Source organism: Cynara cardunculus (genome assembly GCF_001531365.2).
Source record: "Cynara cardunculus var. scolymus isolate 2C chromosome LG 10, CcrdV1, whole genome shotgun sequence".
NCBI classification, from domain to species: Eukaryota; Viridiplantae; Streptophyta; class Magnoliopsida; order Asterales; family Asteraceae; genus Cynara; species Cynara cardunculus.
This window is the reverse complement of record NC_037537.1, coordinates 21,288,907-21,310,120: the sequence shown is the minus strand read 5'-3', so window position 1 is coordinate 21,310,120 and position 21,214 is coordinate 21,288,907. Positions and strand designations below refer to the sequence as shown.

Here is a 21,214-nt window from a genome sequence, read left to right as displayed (position 1 = left end):
AATAGCTGCATAATCCAAACTCCAAAGGATGGTGTGTGATTGATTTGAGTTTGGTTTTAAAGATCAAAAATGCTGAAACCCTTTTTCAACTTCTTACATGAAATGCTATTTAAGAATTTTTACATGGTAAAATCAAGGTAACATCCTCCATCACCCAGTTTATTTAAAGATTGATGGTGTTGACTAAACATTTATGTAGTCAACATTAATATTTCACTTATGGAGTTGACACAAGATGGCATAAAAAAGGAATTCTTACAAAAACACTCCACTAAGAGATATAAATTTCAAACTTGGAGTGATAATTGCATATTGGTTGAAGTTAAGGGGCTAAAGATGAATTTTCATTCAGACGAACGTTAAGGCAGCTTCATCGTCCCGTCCCCACTTCCATTTCAAAATCATCACTACTTCAAAACCCTCTCCAACGGCTACATTTTCTCACTTTCTCTTTCTACAGTCTCTCTCTCTCTCTCTAGTCGGGGAACCCTTCTCTATGCGCACTGGATTAGGGTTTCAAAGATGAAGCATTTTATGCAACCAAGAAGCGCGATTTTGAGAGATAATTCTAGCGATAATCCAGCACCAAACCCTAGTTCCATGAAGCAGAATAGATCTTCTAAGCGGAAGCAGAAATCTTGCAAAGAAAATGCTCCTCCTTCAGATATGAACGTCTTTCCAGATGCATCACCTTCTTTTGGCAAACCCTCTCCGTCTGTTGCCAGTAAATTGAAATCTCTGCTCCCACCAAGACCTCCGTCGTCGAATCCTCTCAAGCGCAAGCTTGGTAGCGATTTCCATCATGAAAATGGTGTCTCTGGATCTTCTGATACCGGGGTCAAGGTATATCTTTCGAACCCTAATTCAACGTTTGCTTTTGTTGAAAAAGCTACCATTTATAGCCTTTCAACACGATGATCAGCTGAATGGGGGTTTTTTTTTAACTTAAAATGGGGGGATCGGCTAATACGCATGATGTTGTAATCCTATAATCATTCAAAACGAGATATAGTGTATTAATGGCAAGATTTCCCCTTAAAGATACAATGTTACGAGTCTTATACATGTAGGAGGATATTTAATCTGATGTGGTGTCATCAATTGTTAGGTTATTGTGCGAATGCGGCCCCCAAATAAAAATGAAGAAGGAGAAATGATAGTGCAGAAAACTTCTGGTGATTCATTGTCAATACTTGGACAACAATTTACTTTTGATTCTGTAGCAGATGCAACGTCGACTCAGGCAAGTGTTTTGTTGTTTGAACAACAATTTACTTCATGTTTAAATAAAATCAATTCAGATTTTGTGTATTGCTGAAATAGTTGCTCAATTTGTTTGTTGCTTCAATTTGTCTTTCAGATAGATCTATTCCAGCTTGTAGGAGCTCCTCTTGTTGAGAACTGCCTTGCTGGATTTAACAGTTCTATATTTGCATACGGACAGGTATTATTTAGTCTTTTTTGTATATAAATGTTCTTTTATCGGCCTTTAGTATTATATGATTTTCATTGCTATTTATTTGTACTAACCACTATTATGATTTTGATTGCATAGACCGGGAGTGGGAAGACCTACACGATATGGGGGCCAACCAACACATTGTTGGAAGGGAATTCATCCAGTAATGAACAAGGCTTGACACCCCGTGTTTTTGAACGCTTATTTTCTCGCATAACTGAGGTCTTTGTACATCTTCTTGTAGTTGCTCTTGTGATAGTTTGTCCATAGAGAAGTACATCAATGTATGTAATTCTTTCTCACAAATCAGTCGCGGTCTACTTATTTCTTGTAGGAACAAGATAAGCATGCTGACAAACAACTTATGTATCAATGCCGCTGTTCTTTTCTTGAGGTAACATGATCATTTATGATTGACAAGTGAACTTTTCTGTTGTCAGTGTTATACTGATTCCAAAACATTTTATTTGCAGATCTATAATGAACAAATTACTGACTTGCTGAATCCATCACAAAGAAATCTTCATCTACGAGAGGATGCTAAAACTGGTGTCTACGTTGAAAATTTGGCCGAGGAATTTATTTACAATATGAAAGATGTGATGCAGCTCCTTAAAAAGGTTTGATATCCCTATCCTTTTTTATCACAACATTGGTTCATATCAACTCTCTGTTGTAATTTTCTTGACCTTGAAGGCAATAGCTTAACATGGTATTGGTGTACCATTACTAGTAGCAGGGTATAAGGTATTGAGGTCAAAGGCTTGAACAAGCGGATCAGCTTATATGCTTGCTACATGTTTCCATAACCTAACCTGTCAATTCCAAGGGAATATTTTTAGTTGTATTTTGGTGATAGATGGTTTCCTTTTTGTTGTTTTATAACATTTTAGAACTGGAGTTAAGCAAATGAACACATGATCCTTTAAGAGGCTCCTAAAGAACACAATGGTAACTAGCAGACACTTCCTGATGCTTAGGCCATGTAACAAGCCTAATCTTCATTTATTTCACGAATCAGTTATTACCTAGTACATTATAGTATACATCTTTACCAGAGTTCTAGTTTAACTAACCACAAGAAAAATCTTAATGGCAGTTAATGCTTTTCTAGTTCTGGAAATCTATGCTTTAGTGAGGCCTTTGCAGAAATTTTACCGTAGTTCTTTGTCCATAAATTTATGTACTAAAATCATTCAATGTTGCATTTTGTTGAATTTGGAAGTACATGCAAATTGTGATAGTTGGTTGGGTTGTTCATTGTGAAAACTGTGGAAGATCTTAAGGAATATCGTATGTGCTAAGAATGACCGTGTAACAAAATCAAGTTGACTTGATGAGGTTTGGGTGGGTTGGTTTTTATTTATCTATGATGCAGTTAAAAGATGTAAGCATATTAGGTTAATGCAGCTGATATTTCTGATATCATTATCTGTTATTGTAGTTGCATTGTTATTGTCTTAAGAAATATAGATCATGTTCTTGAGTGTAAAGGAGACATAGAGTGAGAGATCAGGTCCTCAAAACATGCAAGTGTTGTGGAGTTGCCCAAATTCTGGTAAAGTTCGTTTGTAATCGTGTAACATCAAACACAATCAGTTCCATTATAAACTTTTTATGCTATAATGGGTTTGATTTGGTTGAAGACCTTGCCATAATATGATTTGAAGCATCCTATGCTGTTACTGCGGTCAAAAATACAAAATATCGGTTAGGAGCGATATTCGATATTTCGGTTATATCGTTGATATATCGGTCCAAAATAGCGGTTAATATAATATTTCTTATGATTATATATATATTAATGTATATATATTATTTATGTATGCATCCATAAACATATCATATGCATTAATTAGAGTTTAGAAATATAGTTTCAAAATTAAAACATCACATAAACAAGTCTCACAAAACAAAATAGGAAAAGTGTTCAAAAACGAGCTAATCGCAAGCAATAGGTTCGGCATCCGAGTCAACATCATCTAATACGTTCACTTCTGTGAAAGAAAAGAAGCGTGAACTGTGAAGAACAGAGAAGAGAAGAAGCGTGAGACCTAATATATGTGTTGAGTGGTTGACCAAATAAAGAGGCCCAAAAAACTAAGGCCAACATGTAATAAAAAGGCCCAAACATTTGCCTTAAGGAAAATCGGTATATCGGACTGATTTTTCCATCAAAATATGGGTGAAATATCGGTAAATATCGGTAAATATCGGTAAATATCGGTGATACTATCGGAACCGATATTTTTACCGATATTTTTCCAAAGACCGATATCCGATATATAGCCGATATATCGCGATTTTAACAACATAGGAAGCATCATGACAAACACAACATGAGGCCAACTCGTTATCATTTACAACGTCTCTTTGTGCGATTGCGTAAACTAGTTAGTTGGTTGTATCTTGCTAAGTGTTAACTTGAATGTTACCAAAAACTGAATGCAAATGTTGTGGCTTGTGAGCTGAGAAGCCATTCCCATGCTCTGGAGATAGATACGAATAGTTTTGTTCCACTTAAAGTAGTTGGAGCCATTAAGCTTGTTGTCGGTGGGCTTAACATCTACTTGAAGCATCTCGGGTACACGTAAACTACTACTATTGTTGGATGTTTTGTCTTCTCCGGTCATCTTCCATAAATCAGGAACCAGAAGAGAGAACGTAGAACTTAGGACGACGGATAGCAAACCAGAAAGCAAACGACGCACTCACAGGGTGCCAAATAGCCGACGAACAGAGATGAGGATAATCACACTGACAGGGTGCCAAAGAAACTGAAAAAAAAAAAACTTCCGACCCAAGGAAACTTGTCGATAAAAAAAACGATGAACAAAAATTTCGATCCAAGGAAAAAAACGTGCCTAAAAATTTCGATATGCGAAACTAGTAATTGTTACCAAACCGAGCTCTGGTACCATATGTAATCAGGGATATATTATTGCTTTTAACTTGTATATTACAAAGAAAGGATACAAGAATATATATAGACAGAAAACCTAGACCAAAGAGAAACCCTAAGGGCCTCATGGGCTTAATGGGGCTAAGTAAATATATACCCTATTTACATTTTTAACATTGATATCTCTCAACAAATTTGCAGGGTTTGTCGAATCGGAAGACTGGAGCAACAAGTATAAATACCGAGAGTTCCCGCTCACACAGTGTGTTTACTTGTGTTGTGGAGTCTCGATGCAAGGTAATAAGATCGTGGCAAAAAAGGCTACATGTTTGAGTTATTTTGTTTGTCTTGTGGTGACCATAATTTTAAATTTTAAATTTTCAATTCTATAGAGCATGGATGGTCTGAGCTGCTGCAAAACAAGTCGAATGAATCTTGTTGATCTTGCTGGGTCGGAGAGACAAAAGTTAACTGGTGCAGCTGGAGAGCGTTTGAAAGAAGCTGGTAATATTAATCGCTCGCTTTCACAGCTAGGGTATGTCATTTCTTGGTTGCATTTTGTTGATTTCGTTCTCATATGTTAAACTATGATTTAATTAATTTTTTTTCATTGTCATTGGATTTGCAGAAACTTGATCAACATTCTAGCTGAAGTCTCCCAAACAGGAAAACAAAGGCACATCCCCTATAGAGATTCCAAATTGACATTTTTGTTGCAGGAATCTCTTGGTGGAAATGCAAAACTTGTGATGGTTTGTGCCATTTCTCCATCACAAAGGTAAAAATGGGAATTTCTTTTGCCCCAGGCTTTTTTCTTTTCTAACATGAATGGAAAATATATGCATCAGTTGTAGAAGTGAGACATTTAGTACATTGCGATTTGCCCAACGCGCCAAGGCTATCAAGAACAAGGCAATTGTTAATGAACAAATGCAGAATGACGTGAATACATTGCGAGAAGTGATACGCCAATTGAAGGTAGATTTTAGACCTTTTTGTAGTTTGCATTTTTTTCTTCTTTCGGCTACAGCTGCTAACTGGGGATTACATATGTCAGGATGAACTAGTGCGCATGAAGTCAACCGGAAACCAAGATGACCCAAGTGCAGGCTATTCAACAGGGTGGAATGCTCGTAGGAGCCTGAATCTTTTGAAATTTAGCCTCAGTCGTCCAATGATGTTGCCTCATGTAGATGATGACGGGGACGAAGAAATGGAAATTGTTGAGGAAGGTGAACAAGTTCTTTTATCTGGCAGCGAAGTTAACAAGAAGATGGGCATAGGTGCTAGCGGAATCTTAACTAGAGATTGTATACCAAATGTATCTGGTATTGCAAATATCAACAGAAAAGATTCTGAAGATACTGATGTTAATATGGAAGAAGTTGGGAATCTTGAGGTGACAGTTGTTCATTCTATTGAAGCCAACGGAGATACAGATTCTTTAGGCAAGCCCCATGACTCTCTTTATCTATCTACTAGTGAGTTGCTAGAGAAAGAAACAAGATTACCAATAAGCACTGCAGAATCAGGTAATCATGTTTTGACAGACGCTGTGAAGGATGATGCATCTGCTCAAAATGGCTCGGGTGATTGTGTTATTCCTAATGTGACCTTAGAGCCATCTGAAGTATCCCCAGTTCTCAAGTCTCCGATTCCAAGTGTTTCACCAATAACCGATAATAGCAGTAGCAGGAAAAGTCTGAGGACTTCCTCGATGTTAACTGCTTCTCAGAAGGAACTCACACAAACTACTGTTTCCTCGAATTTTGAAAATCCTTGTATGAAACCCTCAAAAAGCATTAGCTCGAACCCTCTGTCTTCCAACATTCGTAGAAGTTGTTTACCAAGTGACCATTTGGCTGCCAGTCTCCATCGTGGTCTTGAAGTAATTGATAAACATTGCAAAAGTTCTGCTTTTGGACGATCCTCATTCAGGTTTACTTGCAAACCTTTAGACAGTAAGCCAGTACTGGTACAAAAAGACGACGGAGTACAAACTCTTCTTCAAGGTAACGAGCTAGATGAAGAGAAACCCATGATGTTTTTGTGCAGAAACTGCAATTGTATAAGTTCTCCAAAAGTAAAAGATGGATCTGATGGTCCTAACTTGCAATTGCTTCCTGTTGATGGGCAGCAGTTAGTACCCACTGATAGTTCACAGTTGGCTGATAAATCTAAGCAATTGGTTCCCAAGGTATGTATGATTATAACATAAAATGTTCGTTATGTTCATTTCATTATTGGTTGGTATGAGATTTAACATCTTTATCATTCTGCAGGCAGTAGAAAAAGTCTTGACAGGAGCTATAAGGAGAGAGATGGCATTAGAAGAGCTCTACACCAGACAAGACTCTGAAATTAATCAACTTAATCGTTTGGTATGCTTGTTTCTACTAGTAAATGCAAACATAAAATACAAATTTCATCTTTCTAATCATTTCCATACTACCACAGTTGCACCAATATAAACATGAAAGAGAGTGCAATTTGATTATTGGACAAATACGGGAAGACAAAATTGCTCGTCTTGAGAGCTTAATGGATGGTATTCTGTCTGCCGAGGAGTTCAGAGATGATGAATTGGCTTCTTTAAAAAATGAGAATAAGGTATGGATGCCATTTTCCCTTCATTTGTAAACTTTATTTGCGTTATCTGCTCATGTATTAATTCCCCTTTTCATGTCTTGCAGATTTTGAAGGAAAATTATGAGAACCATCCAGAAGTTCTAAGGACAGAAATCGAGTTTAAAAGAGTTCAGGATGAATTGGAACGTTATCAAAACTTCTTTGACTTGGGGGAGAGGGATGTATTGTTGGAGGAGATTCAAGATTTGAGGACCCAACTGCAATCTTATATGGATTCTTCGGCTAAAAAAAGAAATCCTGTCTTGCAAATAACGTATCCATCTGACCCAAGTGTGGTTCCACCTTTAAACACAGTTCAAGAGTCTGCTGAGCACAGATTTGAATCGGAGAGAATCCGCTGGAAAGAAGCAGAGAGCAAGTGGATTTCTCTTGCAGAAGATTTGAGATGTGAACTAGAAGCTAGCCGTTTGCTTGTTGAAAAGCAAAAGCATGAACTTGATACAGAAAAGAAATGTTCCAAAGAGCTGAAGGAAGCAATGCAAATGGCCATGGAAGGTCATGCAAGAATGCTTGAACAGTATGCCGATTTAGATGAGAAACATATGCATCTGCTTACAATGCAAAGGAGAATTCAGGATGGAATCACAGATGTCAAGAAAGCTGCTGCCAGAGCTGGAGTTAGGGGTACTGAATCTAAATTTATTAATGCCCTTGCGGAAGAAATTTCAATCCTAAAGGCGGAGAGGGAGAAGGAGAGATGTCACTACAGGGATGAGAATAAAGGGCTTCAAGCACAATTGAGGGATACTGCTGAAGCTGTACAAGCTGCTGGCGAACTTCTTGTGCGACTTAAAGAAGCCGAGGAAGCTGTTGCTGCTGCTGAGGTAGTTTCTTGTTAATTTTCACGACATCTCGTTTTATCTTTTCCTTCTTTTAGTGTTTTCTAAAACCTGAATTTGTTTTCATGTCATAATACTTCTTCGGAGATGTAGCAAAATCACCGATATTAATGGGTATTTTTGCTTGTTTGAACTTAAAACAGGTTTTAGTTTCCATGGACTTTGGCATTCCATATCTTAAGTCTATTTAAAATGTCAAGAAGCTCTAGAAGGTGCAAGAGGTCTATATGATAAAAAGAACTTTCTCTAATCAGTTTATTGCAGGATGTCCCTCCCTCCAATTATTTTGCTGAATTTTAGTACAAATCAAATCAACATTCTTCTGTTCTTATGGCTTTTAGAAAGACAGTGTATCTGCCCATTTCTGTTTCAGCATGCATTACAAGTTGTGTAGCAGAGGAAAGTTCAAATGAGAACCATAAATATTTTGAGAACCTGGGAACCAACTATTTCATGTACTATTCATAATAAATAACCTTGCACATGTGTCTTGCAGGCACGAGCAAGGGAGGCTGAAGAAGAAAAGGATAAGGCTTACAAACAGATTGTAAATTTGAAGAGAAAACATGAAAATGGGGTGTTACCCCTAGTTTCTGATGGGGGGGAGCCAAATGGCACAAGTGACCAGCAATGGAGAGATGAATTCGATACATTCTACAGTGAAGATGAAGGAGAATTGAGTAAATTACCAGAACCCTCTTCATGGTTCTCTGGGTATGACAGATGCAACATATAGGTAAGTTCGATTTTTAACATAGATGTGTATGTATTATTAGAAATTTTCTTTGTATATTGTGTAGCTTTCAGGGGTTGAGTCTTTTTTTGGCCTTTCCACAAGGGGTTGTTCTCACCAATTGTGAGGACCAATGTATATTGGTTCTCTTGTCCTACCTTGTATTCCTTTTTGAACTTTTTGCATAAATCCAAATCCTTTTCCCACCTCCATGTGTAGAAGTAGAACACTTCATCTTGTTTAATGGGAATGCATAGATGGCAAAGGTTGCAGAGGAGAGATAATTGGTCTTTCCCTTAGATCTCACAATGTAAGGATGCATTTTGGTAGGCAGGACCTGGACGAGATATGACATAACAAAAATTTGTTGTCACACGTTTGGCATGACACTAGACCGGGACAGACCTGAGGGAGACAAAAACACATTTTTCTGTCCCACCAAAATACTATCATTATTATTCAAAGGTGACTTTGAACCGAGAATGTTTATAATCCTATTTATGACTTTGAAACAATGAATTTCTTTATGACTTTGATACACTGTCATTATATTTCATAAGGTGAGTTTGTTTATGTTTCATAAGGTGAACCTGATTCACAAGATGAATCTGTGTACTTATTGAGTATATTTAAATCGGGTTAGAAGTCGTCCCCTACCAGATATAGAGCTCCCAAATACAATATCGGGAAAGTACTGTTTGTGAAACCTCAATATCCACTGATTTATTAGCTAAAAGACGTATTGTCGATAAGACAATATTGATAAATTACTAAACTACCTATTTCAAATCAAAACTTTAAAAAATGAACATTGTGTTCTCGAGTTTGGGAAGGAAAAACAAGAAAAGAAAAGAAAAGAAAGGAAAAAGAAGAAAAAAAAAGGGAAGGAAAAGAAAGGAAAAAAAAAAACAAATAATTTTTTTATTCGTGTTCTTGAGAGGGAGGAAAAGAGAATAGATTTTCATGTTCTTGAGCTAGAGATAAAAGAAAAAGGAACGATATCATTTTTACAATTATACCCTTATTTATTTTATAGTGGAATGCAATTGATATGTGATCTCATAAATCCTTTTAATTGTTATAAATTCTTTTTTTCCTTTTCCTTCCCTCTCTTCCCTCCCGTATTTGGGAGGAAAGTTTTGGAAGGTTGTTGATTTTTCTTCCATTTCTCTCCTTGAAAAAACTCGAAAACACAATATTTTTCTTCTTTCCCTTCAGAAAAAAAAACTCGAGGAACACAACACAAAATCATACTAGAATTCGTTCACCTGCCCACCTCACTCTCGTCTGTCTAGTGATTGTGGGTCTCATTTACTTTGAGACCCACGAAATGGACGAAAATGATAGACACAAATTGAATCTAGATATTTATAATGCAAGATGATTTATCTTTTTGGCTTTGGTTATGAATAGGGGCAGGGGAGGGGGCAATCAGATAAGGAGGAAGACAGGGAGAGTTCACATAAGCATCTTTGGAGCCCCCCCTGAATGCTTGCTGGTACAAGGGGTTAGTCTATTTGATGTGAATAAAGACCATAAAACAAGTAGGTTGTGGCATTGTCTTCCCTGATAAACATCTCTCTCCTACTCCTACTGTGTGTGGACCAATAAGGGGTCTGCATATTATTACACTACTGGACCAGAAGATAGCAAGAAGCAAAGTTGGTAACAATCCTAACCATTCATTTCTAATCCTTTTTTTCTTTTTATAAGAAGAGTGGGAGTTTTAAGAAAACATCACTGCCACTACTCAAGATAGGAAATGGGCCATGATGCTGACATCTGACAACCATAACTAGCTACATCTTCCTTTTTACTTTATTTTTTTCAAACACCATTATTAGATTGGCGGAGTATTGCTGTTTGTACATCTGTTTATATCAAAATCAGATTAAATCATGTAAAAAGTATGGTGGCATTTGGTTCCGACGGAATTAGAAGGGATTGGAATGGTCAGTTTCCATTCATGCGTTTGCTTTGTTGTTTGAGTTTTGGTAAGCAATTCAAATTCCACACGTGGTGGAATTGGAATTCCTTTACTCCATTTCTTTCCATCCCACCACGATGGTTGTTACCACTAGCATTTTTACCACTGTGCCTTCATCCCCACCTTCACGGCCGCCACCACCACTACCGCCTCCACCCCATCACCACTATTATATTCAAACTCTTCTGACGGATTCCATTTCAGTTCCTGCCAACCAAACGCATGATCAAACATGATTTAAGTTCTATTCCAGTACCTTCAGATTCCAATTCCTTTGGCAAATTTCAATTCCAACAAATTAATTATATGAACCAAACGCCGTCCTAGTCTTAATGTTGATATACGTTAAGAGGATATTAGTAGTGAGGTGTCCACTTTTTTTTTTGATTAACCTGGATATCCAACCCGCTATGCGAGCCGAATCCCAGGACGACCATCTGCTTTGCAGATAACCCGGAGTCACCGCATTTGAATCTCCGTGACCACAAAAGGATTTTTAATCCTTCTTGGATTTGAACCTGGGACCTCCAGGTACTTTTGACCTTTGGAACCAAGCTCAAACCAATCAGACACCACCCTTGTGGTTGAGGTGTCCATTTTAGCAAGTAATAGGTATGTATTTAGCATACCCCTAGTTTGACACAACAAAATGTTGCCACCTGTATCTTGTATGAAATGATTGTACTTTGTGTTTTATGATATCAACATGTTATGGTGGTTGCTGATGAATATGGGAGTTGTGTACATGTAATGTTGTATGATTATGATTATGATTATGATTATGATGGGGCATAGTTTATACCATCCATTTCCAATCTGATGGCTTTTAGAAACACACCATGTGTGTAGAAATCTTCCTGACTGCATTGTATTTGTAGCTTCAAAGTAACCATTCTATCATTGATGAGTGATGGCCAATTATCTATGTTCAAAAGGTATTCACATATGAATCCAACCAATGATTTTTTATGTGTTGTGAGGAGTCATGGTCAAAATACCTTCCATCTCATCCCATCCATCCAATTTTATAGTTGTAATTAACTTGTTTAATAAGGGCATTTTAGTAATTTATGTTTAGAGCATCTCTAAGTATTGTTGATTCTTTAGTTTGATGTAGTTATATTTGGATTACAATGAGACTATGATTATCAAGAATATCATATATAGGGATGTTTACAAAAACAGTTGGACCACTCAAACCGGTTGAACCAAGTCAGATCGGATCGTTTTTGGCTGTTTGAGTGGTTTAGTGATCCGATCCATTCTGAAAAATTGGCAAATCACTCGATCAGGTCTGATTTGTGGACTGCGGTTTGAACATTTTTTTTTAGCGTTCTGGATCGAACCGACCTTAGAAGATTACATATGTATTAATTATATTTAGTTTTCATGTTATATTTATGGCACAACTAGAAAAGTTCGTTCATGACATTAAGTTTTTATTGACCACATCATTTAAATTGTCAAATTTTCGAATCCCGTCAAAACTTGAATAAAAAATTCCAAAATGTCATTGTTCAATACTTTTGTACAAAATTCCGACTATTGTTAGTGATTTTTTTAACCTTTTTCAAATTGTTCAATGTTTTTTTTAGTTATAGAGCATCTTTTATAATTCGGTATCCTATTTTTTTTAATAATTGTTGTACTGGTAGAAATTTCATTTTGAATATAAATGTTATGTTTTTTTGAGTTTCAAGCCCATAAGATGTTCAAACCGTCTAAACAGGTCAGACAAAACCTCATTTTTGTAGTCCAGTTTGGTTCGAAAAATCTCTTAAACCACCATCACGGGTTTAGTTTATAGTTTGGAAGGTTAAACCACCTGAACCGGACTGCAAAAACCCCTAATCACACGTGATTCAAAATTTATAGTTTAAACATAAATATTTTTAACAATATCACATATTCATATGTGATAAGATACACGATAAAATATAGAAATTTACTATCAATATCACATGTGAATAGATAAATGATGAACCCATTAAATAACTGCTGAAATATCTTTAAAATTAAAACCCGAATTTTTTTTCTACACAAAATCTGATGAAATATCTTTCATCTTCATGGGTGAAACCGAAATTGTTGTTGAATCAGTTGCTTTTTTTGGACAGATATGTTTCATGCCCAAATTATTACAATAATTTACATTTCGAACTTCCTTCAGATTTTTGCCTTTCCAAAAACAAATTAACGTTTTTGATTATTTATGTATATATATATATATATATATATATATGTATGGGTACAGATGTTACAATTTTTATTTTTGTTTCAACGTTTTAAAAAGACATTTCATTAATTTTTCATTTTTCTTTTACATTAAAGTTATATATCACGCTGCATTGCACAAACAGACACGTAATAAATGAAGAGTAATGGTCATGTCATCGTCTACTTTATAGTGATGGACTCATATCTTGCACCGTACGGTAGATGAATTTTGAGGGAAATTTGTGTTTCAGTCTGCACAATGCTATATGTTACTAAAAATTTGTTGTCGTGAGTGTTTACCAGTGTTCAAAAAGGCACGTCATGTCATAAGATGCATCTTCATCGTATGATAAGGCCGATAACGTTTCTGTAAGGTGTGACTCATGTCAAGGTGTGCATTTTTCACAAGACGTGACTTTTTTCAAAAAAAAAAAAAATAGTTTTTTATAAATATTTTTAGTTTTTGTGTTTTTACACTTTACCTGCACTTTTATAAATTTACCGAAACACATCCTTTAAAACGGTGTCGTAAAATTACCCTTATAAGTCAAAGACCTTCCAGCCTAGTGGTAAAGGCTTGGGCATGACATAGTCATGAACCCGAGTTCGAGCCCTGGGAGTGGAGTGTTGGCGACATTTAAGTGGGGCCATGTTTAGCCTCCAAATTTGCCGGGGATTAGTCGGGCTTTGGCCCGGACACCCTTACAAAAAAAAAAAAAAATTACCCTTATAAGTTCTAATTTTAAATATTTAATTAAAGATTATTTTTATATTAATAATCAATATGTTTTTTCTTCATTTTAATATCATTATCTGATTGAATAATATATAGAAAACATATATATATATATGATATACAAATTTACCAGCTAATGTCACGTCTTAAAAATTTAAAGATTTAAGATGACCATTTTACCCTTAATGTATGTGGAGGAAGCGTTTTTTAATGATCTAAGCCCGTTTGTACGTCTATCTTTGAGACGAATGAGTTGTATTAGTCATCTGCTACAAATGATATTGATTGGTACTTCGAAAGTACTATATATCAATACGTTTTTTAGACCTAAGGGTTGGTGCGCACTAACGCACACGACAATATGTACATGATTCTTTTCGGCATTAACTCGTTTGTCTTTGTGCATATATGTATTTTAATGTTCAACTTTTTGATATATTTCCTTCATCCAAATTGGTTTTCTAACCATTTCTCTCCCGGTTTGATCCAAATGTCACTATATCCGCAATATTATTTGCCGACCTAGCTAAAAGGCAAAAAAATGGTCAAATTCAACCAGTTTACCATCGCAATTGCGGACCTGGCCGTCATAATTGCATATCTGTGTTGAATTTGTTTTTTTTGCCACCGAAGATATTTATACAAACCCTGAAGTGCGAGGGAGTGTGTGTGTATGATAAAACGCTCTTTAAAGCAATGAACAACCAGTAGACAGTAGAGATAAGCAAGTGGGCCTGAAGCTCGAGATTGGTTACAAGAGGTTCGAGTTCAGTTACTAAAGGCATGCCGGTTACAGGAGGTCCGAGTTCAGTTACTAAAACCCTAACCAGTTACCGACTTTTTGTCTTATTCATCAAATGATGTTTGAGTTGATGATGTATTCACACAAACAAAAACACTCACGAAATCAAACAATTATTTCATATTCTTAAAGCCTAATTTCTCATGTTTTAGCAGCTAACGAATACATTATTTGATTAGAGTAAACAATGTATTTTTGAAATAAATTACATAAAATAAATATTCAAAACTAAGTTTATTTGAAACAGAAAATTCAATACACAATTCTTTTTAAGTTCATAAATATCGAGTTTATTTAAAATATTAAAAAATTAAAAATTAAGATCCGTTAAAAAGATTTGGTACTTTAGGGACCGTTACAGGAACCATTACACATGCTACAATTTTCTTTTGAAATGATCGGTTAAGGACCGAGCCAGTTAAGGCCATCACCAGTTGTGGAAGAACTGACAAGGACCAGTTAAATATCAGAGAAAGCCCAGTTTTTATCCATCGTTAACGCACATAGAACGTGGATATACACATTCGTATTTCCATAATTCTCTAATACTTTTTGTAAATTGTAATTGTATTTGTATATAAATAGATACTTAGAAATTGAGTGTGAAATAAGATTGTGGGTGGGTGGGTGAAGTGTAGGCTTTTCCAACTAGTACTTTTAAGAAAAGGAGTATCATTTAATATTTACTATCTCAAAGGGTGTTTGACCTAACGGTATGTGAGTCTTTGGTCTTTTAGCAGGTTAGAGGTTCAAACATCACCAAAGATGAGAAGTGTGTTGTATATGTATGAAAGAGTAAAAAGATGGTTAAATAAAAAGATGGTTGTTAAGGGGAAAGAAAGAGACATAAAGTGAGGAAAGAGAGTGATTTGTAGGTATATGGGGTATGATAATTAGTGACAGGCTGGTAAATGGACCCTTCCTATTCCCATTCCTATTCCTAATCATAATTCTTCATAAACAAATCAAACCCCACATGCAAACCTCTTCATTCAATCAATCTTCCCTTTTTCTTTTCTTAACCCATCATTCATTTTGTTTTCTTTTTTACTTTTACCCCAAGTCAAATTGGGTTATTATCGGTGGCGGATCCAGGGTTTTTGTTCAATGGGGTCATCTTTAAGGTAGACTAAAGACCCGCGAAATCGTCCGATGTGTTTTTAACCTCATTACAACGTTTTCGAGGGATTTTTTTAGTGTTTTTGTCGATTTCGAATAACTTTTTTGGTTTTTTTGATTGATTTCAACAGATTTTTTTGGTTAGAGTAACGGTTTCGATTGGGGTTGGGGGCCCGTGGAAAAATGTAATGGGGGGAAGTGAAAGGTAAATTATGTAAAACCTAAATTTTAACTTATGAATTTTTTAATGTTTTTTGACTGGGGTCCTTCCCCCCCCCCCCTTCTTTTTGCCATTGCATCTGCCCCTGGTTATTATGTTGGCTTCTCAGTAAAGTTAAGAAAAAAGGGTTAACTTGTTCTTGATCATGGGTGTCTGGGGCAGCTTACACTCACCTCAACTAATTCATGGATCTTGGAAAACAGACAAGAAAATCTTCAATGGTCTTGAGGGACTTGAACCGATGACCTATAAGAAGAAGCCTAAATGGGAAAATTCACCCTCTTGGATGTGGGTTTTCTTTAAATTTATGACCTTCTGATAGATTTGAGAATGTTACTTAAAAAACTGTCGGAAGGTCATGAATTTACAAAACACTTACGAAGAGGTCATTTGGCCCTCAAAAACCTCTGAAAAGATCATGAATTTATAAAAAGATTATTTGGCTAAATAACCGTTAAGCAATGAGGAATACCCAAATGGATGAATGTTAGCATGAATCTTGGATCTTGATTATGGAGGATGGAACCCTAATGACCATGTTTGGCAATCCTTTAATATTTTCCACCAGAATTTCTATCTTTAAGTTCATGTAATGTCAATGTCATTCTTCAAGAAATTTGGTCACAACTACTCTTTGGTAGATATTAAATCCAAGGGACCAATAACCCTCCTCTCTAATTACATTCCCTTCTACCCCACTTCAAAACTACCCCATCAACCGATATAAAATGACCAAAAAATTGATTGAACGAATCGCTAGTAAATCTTGGAGGAAACTGGCCAACGGGCTTGTTCAAATGCCACTGATTTAACCTTTTTGTGCTTCTTATCTGATTGTATATAAAGATTCTCATTTCAAACATATTATATATATATATATATATATATATAAATAAATATAATATTTGAACACTATCTTGTTGGTGATTTTAGTGAAACCATTCATTTGTTTTATGTAATTTTGGTTCAAAAAAGAATATGGGGTTGATAGTTAAGCTATATCACGGGTTAGGAGTTGTGAAATGCACATTCTTGTAAGTTAACTAGAACCCATGATTGCTAGATGGCTCCATCCGGTGAGTGTCAAGGGGTCCCGCACCCCTTTGCGGGTCGTAGGGGCAGCCCCTTGACAGTGGTCCCACTTGTTCAGAAGCTTCTTATTCTGAAAGTGGTATTTACTGAGGATTTTCGATGTGCAGTTTTAACCATTTGGTAACTACCGTCCATTTTACTGTCCATTAATTACTCCAGCAATCATTTTCATTTATGGTGAGATTTTATCGGCATTAATTAAGGTACAATTATGATTCTCTAAGTTATTTCTGCCAAAATCATTCTTTAAATATGAGATTATCCTCAAGTTGGTTTCCCGATACCCAAAATTAGGGTCGAAATACAACTTAAGAAAGCGAACTCTTACGCGAACTCACAACCGAGTTTCACTCGCTCTTTCTCCTCCGACACCTAATAACAGTCTCAAAGTCGGAACCTTTTTTATTCGAACTCGAACGTTTCGCAGAACACCTTCATTGGAACAAAATTCTTGCAGAGAAAAAGATAGAAAAAGAAATGGGGGGTGTGAAGTAATGATGGATTGTAATGTAGGTTTTTGGAAGGTAGCAAGAGAATTTGAGAGCCAGGCTTTCACAGAAAGTTTGGCTGTCTATCTTTCAAAGGGTATCTTTCTACATCTTAACACCACTACTTTAAACATTCTACTTATCCAAAAAGATCTTCTTTTTCACAAGTTTCTAAAGCAGATGATTGCCAAATAAAAAGGCCTCTGATTCCTTTGCCAAAGTCAGATCTTCACCATGACCATCCTGTCTGAAATCTGAATGCGTGTGTGTGTGTGTATATATATATCATGTATATATATATATGTATGTGACATACACACATGCATATACAATGTTGTATGCATACCAGTTTTGATAGATTAAGAGCAGAACTGTTAAAAGACAAGACTGTTATACATGATTATATGAATTATGTATGTATTCACATGTGAATGGACATGGTCATGGTTACTGTGATATTATGATGGATGTATTAATGAGTTGTACTATATGCTGGTTCCGATCTAACATATTGAAACGAATAAATACTAATAAGGACACACATCCTAAAAGGCATTCTTGTAAAACTCCCTTGTTATAAAAGTAGCAACATTTCTAAGAACTAGAGTTTCAAGAATAGGGTATAAGTTTGATTGCACAAAGTACAAGTCATTAAAGCAGCAATTACTCTAGGTTAATCCTCTCTGGTTCTAGCTTTTGGGGGGGAAAGATTTCACCCCCTGATTGCTGTCATTCCAGAGTAGAAAAAGAAGAGTGGAATGGAATCAAAGGGTTCTGTGCTAAAACAAGTCAATCTTGGAGTTTGATTCTTTAATGTCCCCACTAACAGCTGGTTTACAATCAAGAATATGAAAATGAACATCTAATCTCCCCATAAATCACTCCATTCTAAAGGTACCATCTTTTCTTGATGTTAGGTCTATCTTGAAAATTAATTTTCTTGCCACTGATTATGACACCTCTAAGAGATTAATCACCATCAAGAATTCAAAAAAAAATCTGATTTTCTTTGTGGGGTGGCCCAGAATGTTGAGAAAATTGCAAATTTCTTATGGGATTTTGAAAAATATCTGTAAAGTGTCCAAAATTATTCGCATAACCGATGGTCTAGTACTGTTCTGGATCTATATGTCTTGGTGCTTAAGTAGTAGATCAATCTTTGTTGACAAAGCATAGTTAAAGGCTTACCGAAAGTTGAAAGCTGGCGACTTTTTCCGTTGGTTTAGATTAGTAATAAGTTGGCGTTAGAACCCGGCCCGGTCCCACACGAAAGGCTATTACAAGCGATAAATTGGAACAGATATGAAAAGAAGGTAACGAAACTTGTTGAGATAAACAAAAATAATGATTAGATATATGAGAATGTTAAAGAAAATATGTGAAAGAAAAACAGTTTTGCAGCCTCTTTCCAATTACAACATCTTATATAGTTCTAGTACCCCCCACCCCGAACTTATAGAAATTAGTTCTAGGATTATACAAACAATTTCTTTAAAAATAACATATCAGGTGAAGATATGTCTTCTTCTTCCTTTCTCTATACAGATACTCTTCTTGCTTCTTAAGGGCCTAAATAATTATGTCAACAAATTCAGTATCATAGCTCAACTTTCATTTGACCTGTGCCCATTGTTCCTGCATCAAATGAAAGATTTCATGGTCATACATCAGATCAAGTTGCTGTTTTAGATGTTAGTTGACTTTGTTAATAAAAAAGGTCAACTCACCATGAAAGCCCTGTGCTTGATTTTGGCTTAACCCCATCTGGACAACACTCTGAAGATCATTTTCCCAGAACATTGAAGCCTGAAATTTTCATTTTTTAAAACGAATCAACAACAAAAACTCTTTCAAGATAACACAGAAATATTAGCTTCTGTGAAACCATCAATCTTGTTTGAATTATGAAGCAAACTTACCATCAAAGGATTATCTTGGCCATCAGGAATCATGCCATAAAATGGCTGGGATGATGTATCCAATTGGTTCATGCTATTTGACATCAATGCCCGAGCTTGGAAAATCTGAAAAACGAAGAAAGTTAGTCCCAAATTCAAAGTTAACATGCCCCTAATCGTGAAAGATGGACATGATTCGAAAAGCTTACATCTTTAGATAGAAGTGCTTCCATGTTCACATCTGTTCTAGGATTAACTGTTGCCAATTTCATCGACAAAAACTAGAAAGAAACAGAAATTAATATAAGATTTGGATAATCAAGAAAATTACCATATTTCCATCATATCATAAGAATTTATACTTGAATTAGTTTGTGTGTGTGTGTGTATATATATACCTCTACTTGTCTCTGCAACGATTGCACGTAGTTTATAATCTCATCGAGCATGACAGCTTTTCCGGTTACCTTTAAAACAAAGTTCCATCTCAAATTAATTAAAAAAATTCCATTAAATGATTAAGGAAAATGAAAATGAATTCAGTTTATATATACCTTGTTACAACCAGGGACAAGATCTTGAAGGAACTTCATTCTCTCACTGATCTTTTCTCTTCTGACCTGAGATTTTGGAAGGAAGAGTGTTAATTGGTTTGATGACAGGAATGAGAAGATGAAAATTGGAATGGAATTGGAAGGAAAAGGAATGGAATTGGCATACTCTTTCAGCAAGGCTGTGGCTATCAGTAGCTTGACCTCGTCTTGCTCTAACATGGATGTAGTCCTTTGGTGGCTCTGGTGGTTTTACATTTTCCTTTGTTTGTTTCTGATTCTGATTCCCTTCTGTCTTTTTCTTTTCCTTTTCCTTTTCCTTTTCCTTTTCCATAGCATTACCTTCTTCATCTGGCTTGCTTCTTTTTGCATCCGATTCTTCTTTCTCTGCTCCTGCCAGAGTCTGCAACAGAGCAAAAGCTCTTTAATTTATGAAGAATTCTTGAAAATCTAAATGGGGGTTTTTGTAAAAGATAAGAATTGAATTAACTAACCTTGTTTTCTTTAGCAGATAGAGTGCTGAATTGGGCTTCTTTACCTTTCCCCTTTGGAATTGCCTTTCTCTTTCTGCCATTGGAATTGGTACTTTGAGCTTTAATTCCAGTTTCTCCTCCAGGGATCTGTTCAGAGAGGGATGATTCCTCCATGGAGTTATCCAATTCTTTGTTTTCTGGAGTCAAAGACATGGACAGTCTGCTGAATTTCTTATCAGAAGCTGGGATTCCATTTCCATCCTTGTCTTCTTGAATTCCCATGAATTGAGATCCAGCAGTCTTGAAAGACTGATTACTTGACACTCTTGACAGTTTTCCTGACTCCACCATATGGGGGAATTCAGATTCTTTCACCCCAGAATTCTTGCCCCCAAAGCAGGAGAATCTTGCTGCTCTCTCAACAAATCCAGGATCTACAGGGAATGGAGCCAGTGGTAACTGATGATTCCTGGGAATTGTCAAATTCCCTTGAATCTGATGATGATCCATGATTGAGAGATTGAGCTTGGGTGGTGAATTCAATGGAGTATTGTAGCACGACGTGTTGGTACTGGTGTTTCCATGAATGCAAGACTGAGGAGAAATCTCACCAGAATTGCATATGCTTCCTAGTCTACCAATCAGTTCCTTGAGCACCATGTTGTCCCCGCCACCACAGCCGCCAGGAATTGGGATTCCGGGGTGCGAGCTCGCCGGAGATGAGACAATGGAACTCAAGGCAGATTCAAAGGGATCGCTCTGATCCATGGAGTTATCCCAATTCCGATTGAAAAAGCAATTGGAAAGCTGTTCTGAGCTACAATTTAGCTCAGTAACTTGACTTTCCAATTCCATTCCAAAGATTGAATTCCAGGCATGTGGAATTCCAGTACCTTCATTGGTTAAGAAGCTATGCTTTTCCATTGTTGCTGGTAATTGGGTTCTGCAATTTGAAGGTGATGAAGATGAGAATGTTTATTGGTTCTTGGAAGTCACTCAAGATAAAGGGGTTTGTGTTTGTGTTAGAGAGAGAGAGAGAGAGAGAGAGA

General features: G+C 36.2%; 2 protein-coding genes across 2 annotated transcripts; one reads left to right on the top strand and one right to left on the bottom strand.

Annotated features, from left to right (window-relative positions):
- The first annotated feature begins 26 nt into the window (after positions 1–26).
- LOC112518942 (kinesin-like protein KIN-12B) lies at positions 27–9,416 on the top strand. Its single transcript, XM_025126748.1, has 15 exons — positions 27–843; positions 1,109–1,243; positions 1,361–1,444; positions 1,556–1,681; positions 1,794–1,853; positions 1,933–2,079; positions 4,563–4,658; positions 4,754–4,896; positions 4,990–5,139; positions 5,210–5,339; positions 5,419–6,558; positions 6,644–6,742; positions 6,819–6,971; positions 7,055–7,834; positions 8,346–9,416. The coding sequence occupies exons 1-15, from the start codon at positions 523–525 to the stop codon at positions 8,583–8,585; spliced, it is 3,804 nt and encodes a 1,267-aa protein (XP_024982516.1). The 5' UTR covers positions 27–522; the 3' UTR covers positions 8,586–9,416.
- Positions 9,417–18,686: 9,270 nt separating this feature from the next.
- On the bottom strand, positions 18,687–21,153 carry LOC112519304 (transcription factor bHLH78-like). Its single transcript, XM_025127356.1, has 8 exons — positions 20,187–21,153; positions 19,862–20,095; positions 19,696–19,761; positions 19,540–19,608; positions 19,351–19,422; positions 19,163–19,267; positions 18,971–19,049; positions 18,687–18,878 (listed from the first exon to the last, which is right to left on the bottom strand). The coding sequence occupies exons 1-8, from the start codon at positions 21,087–21,089 to the stop codon at positions 18,841–18,843; spliced, it is 1,566 nt and encodes a 521-aa protein (XP_024983124.1). The 5' UTR covers positions 21,090–21,153; the 3' UTR covers positions 18,687–18,840.
- Positions 21,154–21,214: the final 61 nt, after the last annotated feature.

What these genes read in the sequence shown, in the direction of transcription:
- LOC112518942 (XM_025126748.1), top strand. Translation starts at nt 523, where the DNA reads ATGAAGCATTTTATGCAACCAAGAAGCGCGATTTTGAGAGATAATTCT. An exon ending in GCCATTTCTCCATCACAAAG is followed by an intron (nt 5,140 to 5,209) that starts GTAAAAATGGGA and finishes TATATGCATCAG; the next exon opens with TTGTAGAAGTGAGACATTTA. An exon ending in TTAATCAACTTAATCGTTTG is followed by an intron (nt 6,743 to 6,818) that starts GTATGCTTGTTT and finishes ATACTACCACAG; the next exon opens with TTGCACCAATATAAACATGA.
- LOC112519304 (XM_025127356.1), bottom strand. Translation starts at nt 21,089, where the DNA reads ATGGAAAAGCATAGCTTCTTAACCAATGAAGGTACTGGAATTCCACAT. An exon ending in TATCTGCTAAAGAAAACAAG is followed by an intron (nt 20,096 to 20,186) that starts GTTAGTTAATTC and finishes GCTCTGTTGCAG; the next exon opens with ACTCTGGCAGGAGCAGAGAA. An exon ending in GCCAAGATAATCCTTTGATG is followed by an intron (nt 19,050 to 19,162) that starts GTAAGTTTGCTT and finishes TGAAAATTTCAG; the next exon opens with GCTTCAATGTTCTGGGAAAA.